The sequence below is a fragment of the Bidens hawaiensis genome, unplaced genomic scaffold (assembly GCF_021521415.1).
Source record: "Bidens hawaiensis isolate Kalapana, Puna unplaced genomic scaffold, B.hawaiensis_p1.1 tig00006604_1, whole genome shotgun sequence".
NCBI lineage: Eukaryota > Viridiplantae > Streptophyta > Magnoliopsida > Asterales > Asteraceae > Bidens > Bidens hawaiensis.
In genome coordinates, this window is record NW_027491445.1 from 532882 (window position 1) to 546905 (window position 14024).

At 39.0% G+C, this 14024-nt stretch overlaps 1 protein-coding gene across 1 annotated transcript; it reads right to left on the bottom strand.

The window, feature by feature from the left end:
* Nucleotides 1-168: 168 nt before the first annotated feature.
* On the bottom strand, nt 169-9227 carry LOC143633017 (nucleobase-ascorbate transporter 6-like). The gene is made up of 13 exons (XM_077101397.1): nt 9195-9227; nt 8822-8995; nt 8603-8703; nt 8447-8522; nt 7996-8055; nt 7720-7904; nt 7531-7627; nt 7306-7392; nt 6899-6957; nt 6709-6800; nt 6218-6295; nt 1061-1221; nt 169-610 (listed from the first exon to the last, which is right to left on the bottom strand). Exons 1-13 carry the CDS (start codon nt 9207-9209, stop codon nt 392-394), a joined length of 1404 nt encoding a protein of 467 aa, XP_076957512.1. The 5' UTR covers nt 9210-9227; the 3' UTR covers nt 169-391.
* Between the last annotated feature and the right edge of the window lie 4797 nt (nt 9228-14024).

Genomic DNA, 14024 nt, shown 5'->3' on the forward strand with positions numbered 1-14024 from the left:
TTCATCTGTATGAAAACAAAGACTGTCGTTGAGGCAGGCTATACAAATTCAGATGTTTACGTTTTTAGTATGTAATGTATTGAGAAACGAGTTATGCTCACAAGATCGAAAAAATGATGAGATAACAAGTGCACATTCAGGAATCAAGATTTCTATTACAAAAGTGGAAAGACAATAATATATTCTTTAATAAGTTGAATGCAACAAAACTAATCCTTTGTGCTTCAACCAATCTTCATTAATATCATCGCATTTACACCAAAAATACCAACTATGGCCAAATGTCTAACAAATCACTCAAGAAATATGATCAAACTCAAACTACTTTAGCACAAGATTAGATACATAATTAAAACTAAAACCACCACTTGTTTCTTGCAACTTCATCATCTCAAACGGCAGGGAAATATTTGTTGAGATTAAACGGTAAAGAGTAGAACTCTTCACTTCGTGTGTCGGTGTGGAATGAACGGAACTTATCCCACCAATGTTTGCCTCTATCTTTTCTAATTGAGCTATCGCGTCTATGAAGCGTATTATCCAGAAAATATGCCACAATCCCAGCCACGAAAGCTTCAGACGAAAATGGAATATTCACCATATCGTTGAACTGCAAAATAGCATCAACTAATTAAGAGTGTGCGCAAAACTAAAATAACCGAACCCGTAGCCAAACTTTAGTAACCGAAAACCGCACTGCAATGATTGCCTGATTGGTACCGAACCAAAAAGAAAATGAAAAAACCAACTTTTAAGTAAATTATAATAAATTAAATTGTGTAGCGCAAAAAATTCAGATCCAAATCTGTAATAATGAATTATTTATGAATTAAAAAAAAAAACGCAGGCCTAATTTCATTATTTTGAGCCATTTTCTTCCGGCCCTAAATTTTCAAGCCCAAATGGTTAAACTGAAAAAATCGAAACCAAAAAGTTTTCAAAAACTTAAAAACCGAACTTTTGGTTTTTTGTTAGTTTTGTGCCCAAAACCGACTCAAACCGACATGGTCACTTTATACCCGTTCTGACCCGTTACCCGACCCGCCCATCTTGCACATACCCATCTTCCAGACGAGTGGACGGGACCACGTCCATTGATAGCTTCATACTCATTAAAATATTGGGGAATAGACAGGCCCAAAAAGAATGAAAAGCCCAATATAAACTTTGTCCTGAAGCTGTTGAGGTTGCAGAATTGAAGTAAACTCAAACCAGAAGACCCTACAAAAACATGAAAAGACGTTATCGCCCTTCAATTATACCAAACTGATGAGCGTACAACCAAGAGAGGGAAAAATAAGAGAAACTTGAGAGAGAGAGAGAGACAATTTTCTATTTTTTCATAACCTTCCCAAATTCTGTTACAGCTATAAAACGTAAACGAAAAGCAACAATTGAACAATGACACAATGGCCCTTGAAGTTACAGAAATAACAATCAAGTCCTTATGAAAACAGAAAATGACTAAAAACATTCATTACATAACAAAGCCTTCCCCATAGCTTTCTTGCCCTCAAGAAAGGTATTCAAACTCAGGAAATCTCAACTTCAAGTCATCCAGGAACTCCCATGTTGCATCCTGTACAGTTTGATTCTGCCATTGAACAAGAATCTTCATAGTAGCTTGGTGACCTCGCTTTACCAACTTCTTGTCAAGGATGGCTAACGGTTGCAAACAGAAACGGGAGTCCTTAGGAATTGGGATCACCTTAGAAGGAGGCCCGTTAGCAGCTTTTAACAGTGAAACATGAAAAGTAGCATGAATCAAAACATCATCTGGAAGATCCAAACGATAAGCAACAGCCCCTATTTTTTCCAAAATCAAAAAAGGTCCAAAATACGTCGGTGCCAATTTAGAATGCTTCACCATACGCAAAGTATTTTGCATATAAGGTTGCAACCTGAGATAAACCCAAGAACCTACTGCAAAAACTCTTTCAGAACGCCTCTTATTAGCTTGTTGCTTCATTCGATTCTGAGCTTTCAAAAGAGAAGACCTGAGCACTTGAATAGTTGATTCTCTATCCCTCATAAACAAATCCACCTCAGTCACAATAGCATCCTTAGCAACATAAGGAACATGGAGAGGCGGAACCAATCCATATAATGCCTCATAAGGAGTCATAGAAATTGAAGTGTGATAAGAAGTATTATACCACCATTGGGCTAAAGGCAACCATTTTACCCAAGTATGAGGTCTCTCCATGACCATGCACCTCAAATACCCTTCTAAACAACGATTCACTACCTCAGTTTGACTGTCGGTTTGAGGATGAAAAGCAGGAGACATAGTCAAGTCAACCCCCTGTAGAACCATAAATTCTTTCCAGAAACTGCTCAAGAAAATACTATCTCGATCCGACACAATGGTAACCGGGCAACCATGATGTTTATACACATTATCAAGGTAAGCTTGTGCTACTATGGCTGCTGAAAATGGGTGGCAAAGAGAAATGAAATGACTATACTTTGTTAACCTATCTACCACCACAAAAATAGTGTCTTTTCCCATAGCTTTTGGTAGCCCACCAATGAAATCCATAGAGAGATCAGAAAAAATAGACTTAGGGACGGGCAGAGGCTGCAAAAGACCAGGAGAAGCCACATTCTCTCCCTTTGCTCTTTTACACACATCACAACTCCTAAGAATATTCCTTACAAATTTAGAAATACCTTTCCAATAAAACATACTTTTTATTCTTTGTCTTGTAGCATGAATGCCTGAATGGCCACCCATTGGAGAACCATGGCATAATGTCACTACATCGTCCCTTAAGGTGCCAAAATTCCCTACCACCACCCTATCTTTCCAGGTTAACAACGTTCCATTCCACTTAAAATGACCCGCCAGCTGCCATTCTTGTAATTGCTGCCAGATTGCAGCAACTTCAGGATCTTTGTCCCAACTCTCTTGGATCCTTACCATCAAAGAAGGTTCAAACGAAGAGACTGTTAGTGTGAACAGAGATATAGCAGATACCCTGGACAAAGCATCTGCAGCCACATTACTATTGCCCTGCTTATATTCAATAACATAATCATAGCCCATCAGTTTAGCTAACCAGGTGTGTTGCAAAGGTGTGGTAACTTTTTGTCCCAACAAATATTTCAAACTTTGTTGATCCGTTCGAATAGTAAACTTGGCAATGATTAGATAATAATGCCACTGTTTGACAGCCATCAATATGGCTAACAGCTCCTTCTCATAAACTGAAAGAGTTTGCTGCTTAGGAGACAACGCCTTGCTAATGAAAGCAATAGGATGTGTTTCTTGCATCAACACGGCCCCCAAACCCATTGCTGAAGCATCTGTTTCAATGACGAATGGTTTAGTATGATCTGGAAGGGCTAACACAGGAGCTGAAGATAAAGCTAGTTTGAGAGATTCAAATGCATGCTGTGCTTGAGGATTCTAGCCAAATGCATCCTTTTTCAATAAAACTGATAAAGGCTTTGCTATAACACCAAATGAACGAATGAAGCGCCTATAATACCCCGCTAAGCCTAAAAACCCTCTTGGTTGCTTGAGATTGGTAGGAACTGGCAATTATTTACGGCTTCAATTTTAACTGGATCAGTGCTTACTCCCTCACCAGAAATTATGTGGCCCAAATACTCTACAGCTGAACCACCAAATGTGCACTTAGACTGTTTAATATACAATTGATGATCCCTTAATAATGTGAACACCATTTGCAGATCTGTTAAGTGTTGTTGCTGGTCCTTACTATACACAAGAATGTCATCAAAAAACACTAACACGCACTTCCTGAGTAGTGGCTTAAACACATGGTTCATAAGGGCCTGGAAGGTAGCTGGTGCATTGGTAAGCCCAAAGGGAATCACTAAAAATTCATAGTGCCCCTCGTGAGTTCTGAAGGCTGTTTTAGGAATATCACTCGGGCACATCCTAACCTGATGATAGCCGGACCTCAAGTCCAACTTAGAAAACACTGTAGCTTGACCCAATTCATCCAATAACTCCTCTATTAAAGGTATAGGAAATTTATTTTTGATGGTTGCATCATTAAGTTTTCTGTAATCCATACACATCCTCCACTGTCCATCTTTTTTCTTTACTAACACAACTGGTGCAGCAAAATCGCTGCAACTTTCCCGAATTACCCTGATTCCATCAACTCTCTGGTCATTTTTTCAATAATATCCTTTTGAACCATTGGGTATTTGTAAGGTTTTTGATTGATAGGTTCACTACCCTCCTTTAAAAAAATCTTATGGTCAAAAACTCTAGGGGGAGGCAAAGTCTTAGGAGTTTGAAAAACATCATCATACTCCTGCAACAATTGCTGTAGTGAAACAGTAGTTTCACTATGAAGAATCTAAGATTCATAGTGACTCTCACTATCAATTGCAGCTAGCTGTAAACTAAACAACTGAGATGACATTACACAAGATTGTTTCTGCAAAAGAGTATCCATCTTCTCTAAAGAACAAACTGAAACCTTATTATTCTCTACCCCCTTTAATTCACAAATGGTTCCGTCTATGGTAAAACTCATAATCATATTCTTAAAATTCCATAAAATGTCATTCAAATGCATCAGCCATTGTACTCCTAAAATCATATCATAATTTTGCAAAGGAATAAGGAATACCTCATCTGTGAACCACTTACCATTCATACACCATTGGAAGTGAGAGCAAACTTGACTGCAGACCATTTGCTTACCATCAGCCACACTAATAGTCAAAGGCTTAACATCCTTTACTACACACTGTAATTTTTTAGCCACTCTAATATCCACAAAGTTGTGAGTGGAACCAGAGTCTATTAGAATATACAAACGCCTACTCCCAACACTACCCTGTACCTTCATGGTAGAGTAAGAGTGTAATCCAAGAAGGCATTAATTGAAATTACAGGTTCATGTTCTTCTTGTAACTCATCTGCCATAAATCCTTCATCATCCACTTCAATCAAATATAATTGGTTTCTAGCACACTTATGACCAGGCACAAACTTCTCAGTACACCAGAAGCATTCTCCCTTAGACCTCTTTAATTCTAGTTCCTTACTAGATAGTCGTTTTGGATTAATATTAACGGAACTAAGTGGAGCAGGAGCTGGTAATGCTTTCCTAACAGGTGGAGCAGGTAAGAGAGGCAGTTTATGTGCATTAGTAGGAGGCAATACCTTAGCCGGTTCATTATAACTCCGGGAGTAAAACATAGATCCCTTAGAATTATAGGAACTCTGTGTCAACCGCAATCTAGCGTTGTTGACGTTTTGCGTCCTTGCCAGCCTATACGCCTCGTGAAGAGTTCTAGGTTTAAACAACTTCACCGGCCCTTTCACCTCTTCCTTTAATCCTTTGAGAAATAGACTAACAGCCTGTGACTCTGTGATACTCACCTTATTAAGCAGTCTATCAAACTTATTACAGTAGTCATTCAGCTCATCAGTATGAGCTATTGAAGCAATTTCTTCCATAGCATCTTCGAACATGTCAGCGGAGAAACGATTAGTGATTGCACGGACATACTCCGGCCACGGTAGTTCTGCAACGGTCATTCCTCTGGTTTTCATGTACGATTGATGCCACTGGAGAGCGTCACCTTCGAGATTGATGACTGCACAGCGGAGCTTCGAGTTCTCTGGAGTTTCATCCAAACTGAAAAAATGCTCGCACTTATAAATCCAACCCTCCAGATCTGTTCAGTGCCAATTCGAGTAGATCTGAACGAATTCCTCGAATCAGCACCAAACACTGTATTCGCTCGATCCGCGTTCGAACTCGAAGGATCCGATTGATTGATTACCGGAGTGTTTATACTCGAAATCATTTGGTCTTGTTGCTTGGCTAATGTTTCGAGTATCGATTTGATATCAGTGATTGCTTTATCATGATCCTTTAGTGTTTTATCTGTTTTATCAACTTCCTGATTTCGCGTAGATGCCATGAGTACGTGGTTGAGCTCCGACGAGGTCAGTGGCTCTGATACCACTGATGAGCGTACAACCAAGAGAGGGAAAAATAAGAGAAACTTGAGAGAGAGAGAGACAATTTTCTATTTTTTCATAACCTTCCCAAATTCTGTTACAGTTATAAAACGTAAACGAAAAGCAACAATTGAACAATGACACAATGGCCCTTGAAGTTACAGAAATAACAATCAAGTCCTTATGAAAACAGAAAATGACTAAAAACATTCATTACATAACACAAACGGATCAAATCTGAATTTACTAACTTACCAACGAAAGCGAAGAAAAGACAGTACAAAGCAGAAACAATTGGTGCAGGGATTGAAGCAAAAATCGCACCAAATTTACCTGCATAAAAATTTGAAATTATAATTTTCAATTTTGACCCGTTTGATAAACGGGTTGCTTCAGCGTTTAAGTTATGGACTTATGGTTGTATCTCAAACAGGTCAAAGGGCGTAAAGTCAAAACTAAAAAGCTAAGAGGGAAAAGAAATAAGATTGTTATGGACTTATGAGCAAAAAAGTGTTTCCGGTCAACCCAACCCTTTGTTAATAAACGAGGCGATTCAGGACTCAAGTTATAGTTATATCGCAATAGGGTCAAAGGAGTAAAGTCAAAACTAATAGCTAAGGAAAAAAAAGAAATGAGATCGTTATGGACTAGAAAGTGTTTTCGGTCAACTCAACCCGTTTGACCGAGAACCAATACCGATAAGTATTAAGAATAACTAAAAAGAAAATATATAAAAACAAACGTACCAAGAACCGAGAAGAAAATCATCCACCCTGCAGAGATTTGCACGACTCTTCGACTACCGACACGTGTCACGGCTAAAAGACCAGCATTCTCACTGCCAACATATATATAAGTGACTCAATATTAAACAAGGTTTATTTAAAAAAAAATCGGTAATGTTAAGCCAAAAAAATGTAAAAATTTGTTACTCACATAGACACCGAACATCCATTCACAGTTCCAAACATGCCGGACAGCAAGATGCCAATTCCCTAATAAAAGAATATATATAATAGGGTTTACTCCATTGAATAATAACCAAGTTTTAAAGAAACTTGGTTACTATTTTATGGAGTAAACCCTATATAATATTTAATAAGTGCAACAATTTAATTTTGGGATGTCTTAATTAAGCTGGCAAAATTTCAAGCTAAGTTTCACCTATTAGGCCGTTGTAATACAAAATAATAACAATATTAACTTTGGTCCACAAGAGATTCGACTACAGTCAAAACACTTTTATTAATTATATGTATTGGTCTAGCAAGTAAAGGGTAAAACGGTAATTAACCACATTTTCGATTTACATTTAAATACAAGTGTTAAACAACGTTAATTACCTGCCAACCAACACCACGGCTTAGAACCGATGGAGGCAAGGGGGTGGCACTTGCATATCTCGAGACCGCCATGAAGCCACCGGTTGACTGACATTATAAATTAAAACATGTAAAAACATTTTAGAATAAACTTATAACCCAACAACAAATTAAACGGAATTCTTGATGGCTAACCAGATTAACATTTACTAATCTAGTCAACAGTTGACCAATACAAAAACGAACCTCCACAAGAGCAACAAAAGATGTCATCATCATTGCAAACGCTTCACCCGCATCAAATGAAGGCGCTCCCCATTGAAACGGATACGGAACTCTTATCCTAAAAAAGAAAAGAATTAAAATTTGTTAGTATAATTATTCAGATGTAATAAAAAATATTAATCAACCAATATTAAAGGTTGATCTACTAACCATGGTGCACCCTCAACCAATCCAGCACGATCAGTACGACAACTTGTTTGTGTTTTCGGGGGCTTATGATCATAGGCTCCACCAACGGTAAGCAAATGAGCGTAAATCCAAACGATTGCAATCGACATCAAAACAGAAAATTTCTCAAAAATCGGTTTGCCTGAATGTATCATATGGGATACATACTGCAGATGATCAAAGAAACCAAAATCTTGAAATTAATATGTAAATTTATATAAGATTTGACATTTTTTATATATCACAAATTTATATTACCTGAGACAAGATAACTACAATGATGAGCTGAGGCAGCCCAATTTCAACGCATCTTGCAACCTAAAATAACAAGTTAAATCACATTAGTCATGAGAATGTATGATTTTTTATAATATAGTTTTTGGGAAAACCGAAAGAACAAAATTAATCATTTCATTTTATCAATTTTAAAAAATTTTAAAATACAAGAAAATTGTTAAAATGCAATGTTAATTCATCTCTTTTGGCATTATAAAAAAAATGCATAAACACAATTCATTTATTTATAGAATCTACATGTGTAGGTTACATGTATTATGTAAGAAGTAAAATTGACATATTTAAGAAGTAAAAATTCATAAAAAAAATATCAATAGAAAAAGCAAAACGCATTAGATTATTTTCTTTTTGTTCTTGCAATAAGTTAGTCTTTTGTGTGTGTGTGTGTGTGTGTGTGTAAGATTATGCTTACCCCGGGGAATCCAAATTCATAGAGCCCAAAACCAGCAAGAGCGACCAAAGGAGTAGCCAAAAGGGGGCTCAAGAATCTATAATAACATAAGAAAAGGAAAAGTAAGTTTTACCCGAACACGACTCGTTTAGCCCATTAATCTAAGAGTTGACCAACCTTGAAACATTTCTCCATAAACCACTAAACCCTAGTACGATTTGAAGCGTTGATGCAACAATCATAGCTCCTTGGATCGCCCGCATCGTCTTCTTAAATTTCTAATAAAAACAACAAAAAAATCAACACAGAAATTTAATACATTATTTTACAAAATTCATTTTCTTTTTCACAAACTACTCAACATAAAATAAAGATTAAATATCTAAATTGAGCAACCATAATAGGATCCGGATCATCCCATCTATTATTCAAGATGATTGAAATTGTGGCTGCAACAAAAGTATATGAACCGCCAATCACTGCAGGTAACCTAGTACCAAACAAAGATTGTAACAAAGTGTTCCAACCCGCCACGAAAAGTAGAGTTTGAATAACTTCTGCTTTCTCCACCTAATTATAAAAAATCATTAAAACAGAATTATATTCACATTTCAAGAATTTATAAAAGATTCACCGTTAATGGCATATCCATATAAATGTTTAGATTACATCGAAACAGAAGGTAAGCGGGCAACAAGCTGCGCCGCTACCCCTTTTTGAATTGCAAAACCCAATCTTTTAAACATATGTTTCAACTTTAATGTCTTACATTTCCTCCACCCATTTGAGGTACAAGTGCGGTCGGAATGATAACCGCTGTCCCGAGCATTACCAAGTAATGTTGAAAACCAAGTAGAATAGCCTCGGCTGCAAGAGAAGTTAAGCTTTTAAATAAAATAATTAATGAAATTAAGACTAGAATTTTGATATAATAAACATTCGTTTAACTTTAACCAAACAAAAGATTGAACATGGACAAAACTAATGGGGTTTTCTTGTTTATGCTCGTTAAGAAGATGAACATGTGTCCGTGTTTGTTTATGTCCGTTCGTTAACAGTATAAACGAATGGCTCACGGACATAAACGAACGAACACAACTGAGCTAAAACCACTTAAAAAAAGTAATGTGAAAAAGTTATTACAGCTAGACTAAGTTGTAATCAAAAGATCTTTAATAAATACATTAACGAACGCAAACGGGCGAACATAAACGAAAGTAAATGAATGAACACTCACAAACGTAAATGAATGAATGACACATGTGTTCATGTTCATTCATTTAACTAAGTGAACAAAACTTTTTGTTCATGCTTTGTTCTTTTACTAATCAGACAAACTTCTGGCCGAAGGGTACACGAACTGTCCACTGAACGTTCGTTTCGTTTACATGCATTACAAGAATCAGCAGACTCGTATTTGGACCAGGGTAAAATCAAGTGGGCTAGAAACGGGCCCAACTTAAAACATGCATAACTTTCGTTTATAAATTCACACGTTTATAAAACACCACGAAAACTTGTATGTTTGGAAAAGGAAAAGCAACTCTTCTTTTAGGGTTTATTCTTAAATGCAACAAAAAGATGGGAATATTCAAGATACAATATATTTACAATAGATTCATAATATCAAAAACAAATCAACTAGGATCTTGGACCTTTACAAAAGTAGTTGCTTTTAAGTAAAGGGATTTTTTTAGTTGCATGAAAAATTCAAAAGGTAAATTGGTAAAAAGTAATGTTTGATTTTGTCAAAAACACTTTGCATAAAATTAAGTTCATATCCATCATCAAGATTAAACCAAAACAATTAAATACCAACTAGATTAATTCAAATTGTCACAACCCAAAATCAAATTCCACAACAATCCAACCAAAAACAACCTTAATTCCTCATAATATAACTAACAAAAGTACATGTGAAACAAGAATCATGAAACCATTGTACAAGAATCAGAATAAACTGGTACCATGTACATTAAACATTATCTTACAAACAACATTCCATATAAAGAATATCTAAATTACTTGTGTCACAAGAAACAAAACTTACGCCAAGGGGGTGGACTAGTGATGCAGTAAGTAACACCAAACAGCTGATCTTTTGGTGGGTGTGGTGTCGGCTCGTCGGACTTTCCTCCGGCCATCTCCGGCTAACTCAAATCTGCAAAATAAGGAAACCCCAGATCATAAATGCTTTTATTTTTGAGAAGTAAGAGTTGAAACTGGGAGAATTTGAGTACTTGAGAAAGTGACGAAGAAATGAGGGAAGGGTTTGAACTTTGAAGGAATGTAGCAAGAGTAATGGACACACCCACTACTACAGGTGTGTGATTTGTTGAAATGGGAGTAACGACAAACTAATAATTGGTTTATTGTCTTGTATGTTCTTCTGACTTATTTCTCTCTCAACAAAATGTTTTATTATCGTGCTACTAAATATATTAACGTTTGAGGGTATGAAACCGAAATAACTGAACCTAATAAAATTAAATAAATTACGGTTTGGTTTTGACGGTTTTTAGAATGATTTATTGGTTCGGTGTCCATTTTGCGGCCACCAAACGTTGAACTGGCTGGAATTGAATCAAAGTGGAAAACCCGTTTTTAAGTACTAATAAATGGTTTAAACTAAAATTTATGTTCATGTATGTAATAATCAAATTCATTATTATTTTTTTTTTCAAGCACGCAAACCCTTTAATTCTACTACTAAATATACATACCAATACCCACCACATGATTCAAATCATCAACCTTACATGAAGGAACACAATTTTATACACATTGATGCCAATAGATCAAAGCCTTTTTTGTAAATTAATCATTATTTAACAAAAAGAAAAAAAAAAGCCCTCGAATTCATTAATTGGACCATTTGGTTCAAAATTTCAAGCTCATGGTAAAATTTGAAACCAAAACCAACCCGAACAATATTAAAGAAACCTCAAAATTTTTGTTTACGGCTCGGTTTGAGTCCAAAACCGACTACTTGTTTGATGTTAGATCGCCTCTTAAAAGTATGAAACCCAAAAGTTAAACATCTATTTACATATGCATACAGTCGTTCAAAATGTGAAACCCAAAAGTTAAAGCTAGCTTATTTGACTACACGCTTGTTTAACTGTCTTTATAAGTCTGCTTAACTAGAGACTAGAATTATCAAAACTGAACATTCATTGAAGATGTTAAAACAACTAAGGTAACGGTGGTAATTGGAGCGTGCTTGGAGTAGATATAAAAATAACGATTAAAAAAATCACTTATTTATCCTAGAAAGCTACTTTTCATCGGTATATTAATTTGTTTACTCATGAAGCAAAATCAAGTGGGTTGATGAAGAGGTAGGTCCCAGCAGAGCCCAGTTGGACCCGCAAGACTCACCTTGAACAGGGACGTCTGCGCGGTTGGACCCGCAAGACTCACCTTAAACAGGGACGTCCGCGCAGTTGGACCCGCAAGACTCACCTCGAAGAGAGACGTCTGCGCAGTTGAACTCGCAAGACTCACCTTAAAGAGGGACGTCTGCGCAAAGACCAACTGGATCCGCAGGACCAACCATGCTCAGAGACGTGACGTCCTTACGCGCAGTACGCAAGCTGTTCCCGCAGGAAAAGCCTCCCAATGGTGACGTACTCCGCCTGTTCCTGCAGCTACGGATACTAGCCATCAGGGAAGGCTACCCGCACAGCAAGGCTACACGCACAAGGCACTAACTCTCAAATAATTCAGTAATGTCACCTGAAGAGGGAATGAGCAAGCCGGGAATACTCCCGCCCAAAGCCGGGAATTCTCCCGCCCAAATGAGCCAGTCCGTACGCTACTGGAGGACCTTTTGTACTATACCTGCCAAGGTATGGACAAAAGATCTGACCAAAGCTGCGACAGCTCACTGACAACAGTACGACGAGCAGCACGCTCTAGTACTTAATGTCACTATCAGCCGCTGCCTACTCACCAACCCTTGTCGTGGCACGTGCATAGCCTTCAGTTGGTGGAAAAGGAATAGTACACAGCCGGCCATGTCACTATCAGCCGCTGCCTACCCACCAACCACTAGCACGGCACGTGCGTAGCCCACAGTTGGTAGAAGAGGAATATAATACAGCCGGCTGTACCTTCTTGGACACCTACCTTCGGCTATAAATACTCCAACACCTTGGAACGGTATCATCATCTTCTCTCTAGCTATTTCTCTTAATATACACTTATATTCAAGAGCAATCTAGTCTGATTCTCACGCCGGAGGGTGGTCACAAGAAGGTACCCCCCCCTTCTCAGTGACGAGCTCACGGTGTCTATTTTGCAGGTCATCAGAAGAATAACCATCTTTGCCGGACCTAACCCTCGTGGGAAACATCTATTTAACCCCCAGATTATCCGTAATCTGCCGGGGTCGATTAGTGTTTCTTCATTGGCGCCATCCGTGGGACGGCGGAAAGTTTCCTGTTTTCCTCCCGGATGGCCCGCGCCTGAGCCACTTCTTGGATACGCGTCGCCTTTAACTTGTCGTTTTCATGACAAAGCAACTCGACGCGCGGCTGCATCCGGGCAAGGAGAATCCGAAGCTCATTTGTCAGCCTACCCTCCTGGTAGCTAGACATGGCTTCCCCCAACGCGCCACTTGGGGCCGCGTGACGCGCCCACTCGACGCAATCTACAGCCGTCCGAAGGGTTGTTCCCCCGGCGGATGTTCCACCGTGGAACATACACCTCATTGGAATCCGAAACTGCAAAAACAAAAAGCAGTTAGGAAAAGATGATAAAATATATATATATATATATAATAAAATGGCCAAAATAACCCTACGCACCTGTAGGGTCGACAACAGGCTGGTAGCCACCGAACCCATCACCCAAACCTAAGGGATATCCATCCAAGAGGTCAGGCAGATGGGAAGGAGGCAGAGATTGGCTAGAAGCCCCAACCCTGAACATACCTGCTGAACCGGCCGGGGACGAGGTAGTCGCCGGTGCCGGAGGCACGGTTGAAGCCGCCGTGGTAGAGACCATCGGAGATGAACTCACTGGAGGTGAACTCACAACCGTGGCCGCCGCTGCGGAGGAGCCCGCAGAAACAATCACCACCGGCTCAGTGAATGATGCAGTGAATATGGCACTGACAGCCGGCGGAGAGGACGTTACAGTTGGAACAGTTGCCTCAACGGGATGAGCAACTGAACCAATGCTGCAAACAGGCGCAGCTGCCTGGGTCATCGCCTCGGGTAGGTTGACCAAACCTACCGTCGTGGGTCCAGAACTGCTCCTTCCCGCATCACTTTGGAATGCGGTTACATCCACGCCTGCATGAAGACGATATTAAAAACAATGGCGGAAATAATTGCGGGTAAGATTAATTTACACTTACGAGTTTTCTTGAGCTTGAAGGTTCTGACAGGCGGGGACGAACCCGATGGAGCCGGCCTCTTCACGCCGGTCACCGTCGTCGTACTGGGCGGATCGGAGGTGACAGCTGTCTCAACCTCCGGGACAGTTGTCTCACCACCACCAGGGTTCCCCGCCACCTCCTCACTTTCGGTCTCCGAGTCAGACCGGTTCCCCTGATCGGCGGTGGAGGCAGCCTTCGCCTTGCCCTTCGCGC

Coding starts and splice junctions, on each gene's coding strand:
- LOC143633017 (XM_077101397.1), bottom strand. Junction 8,523..8,602: donor TTATGGAGAAATGTTTCAAG/GTTGGTCAACTC, acceptor ATGTTATTATAG/ATTCTTGAGCCCCCTTTTGG. Junction 6,801..6,898: donor AATGGATGTTCGGTGTCTAT/GTGAGTAACAAA, acceptor ATATGTTGGCAG/TGAGAATGCTGGTCTTTTAG.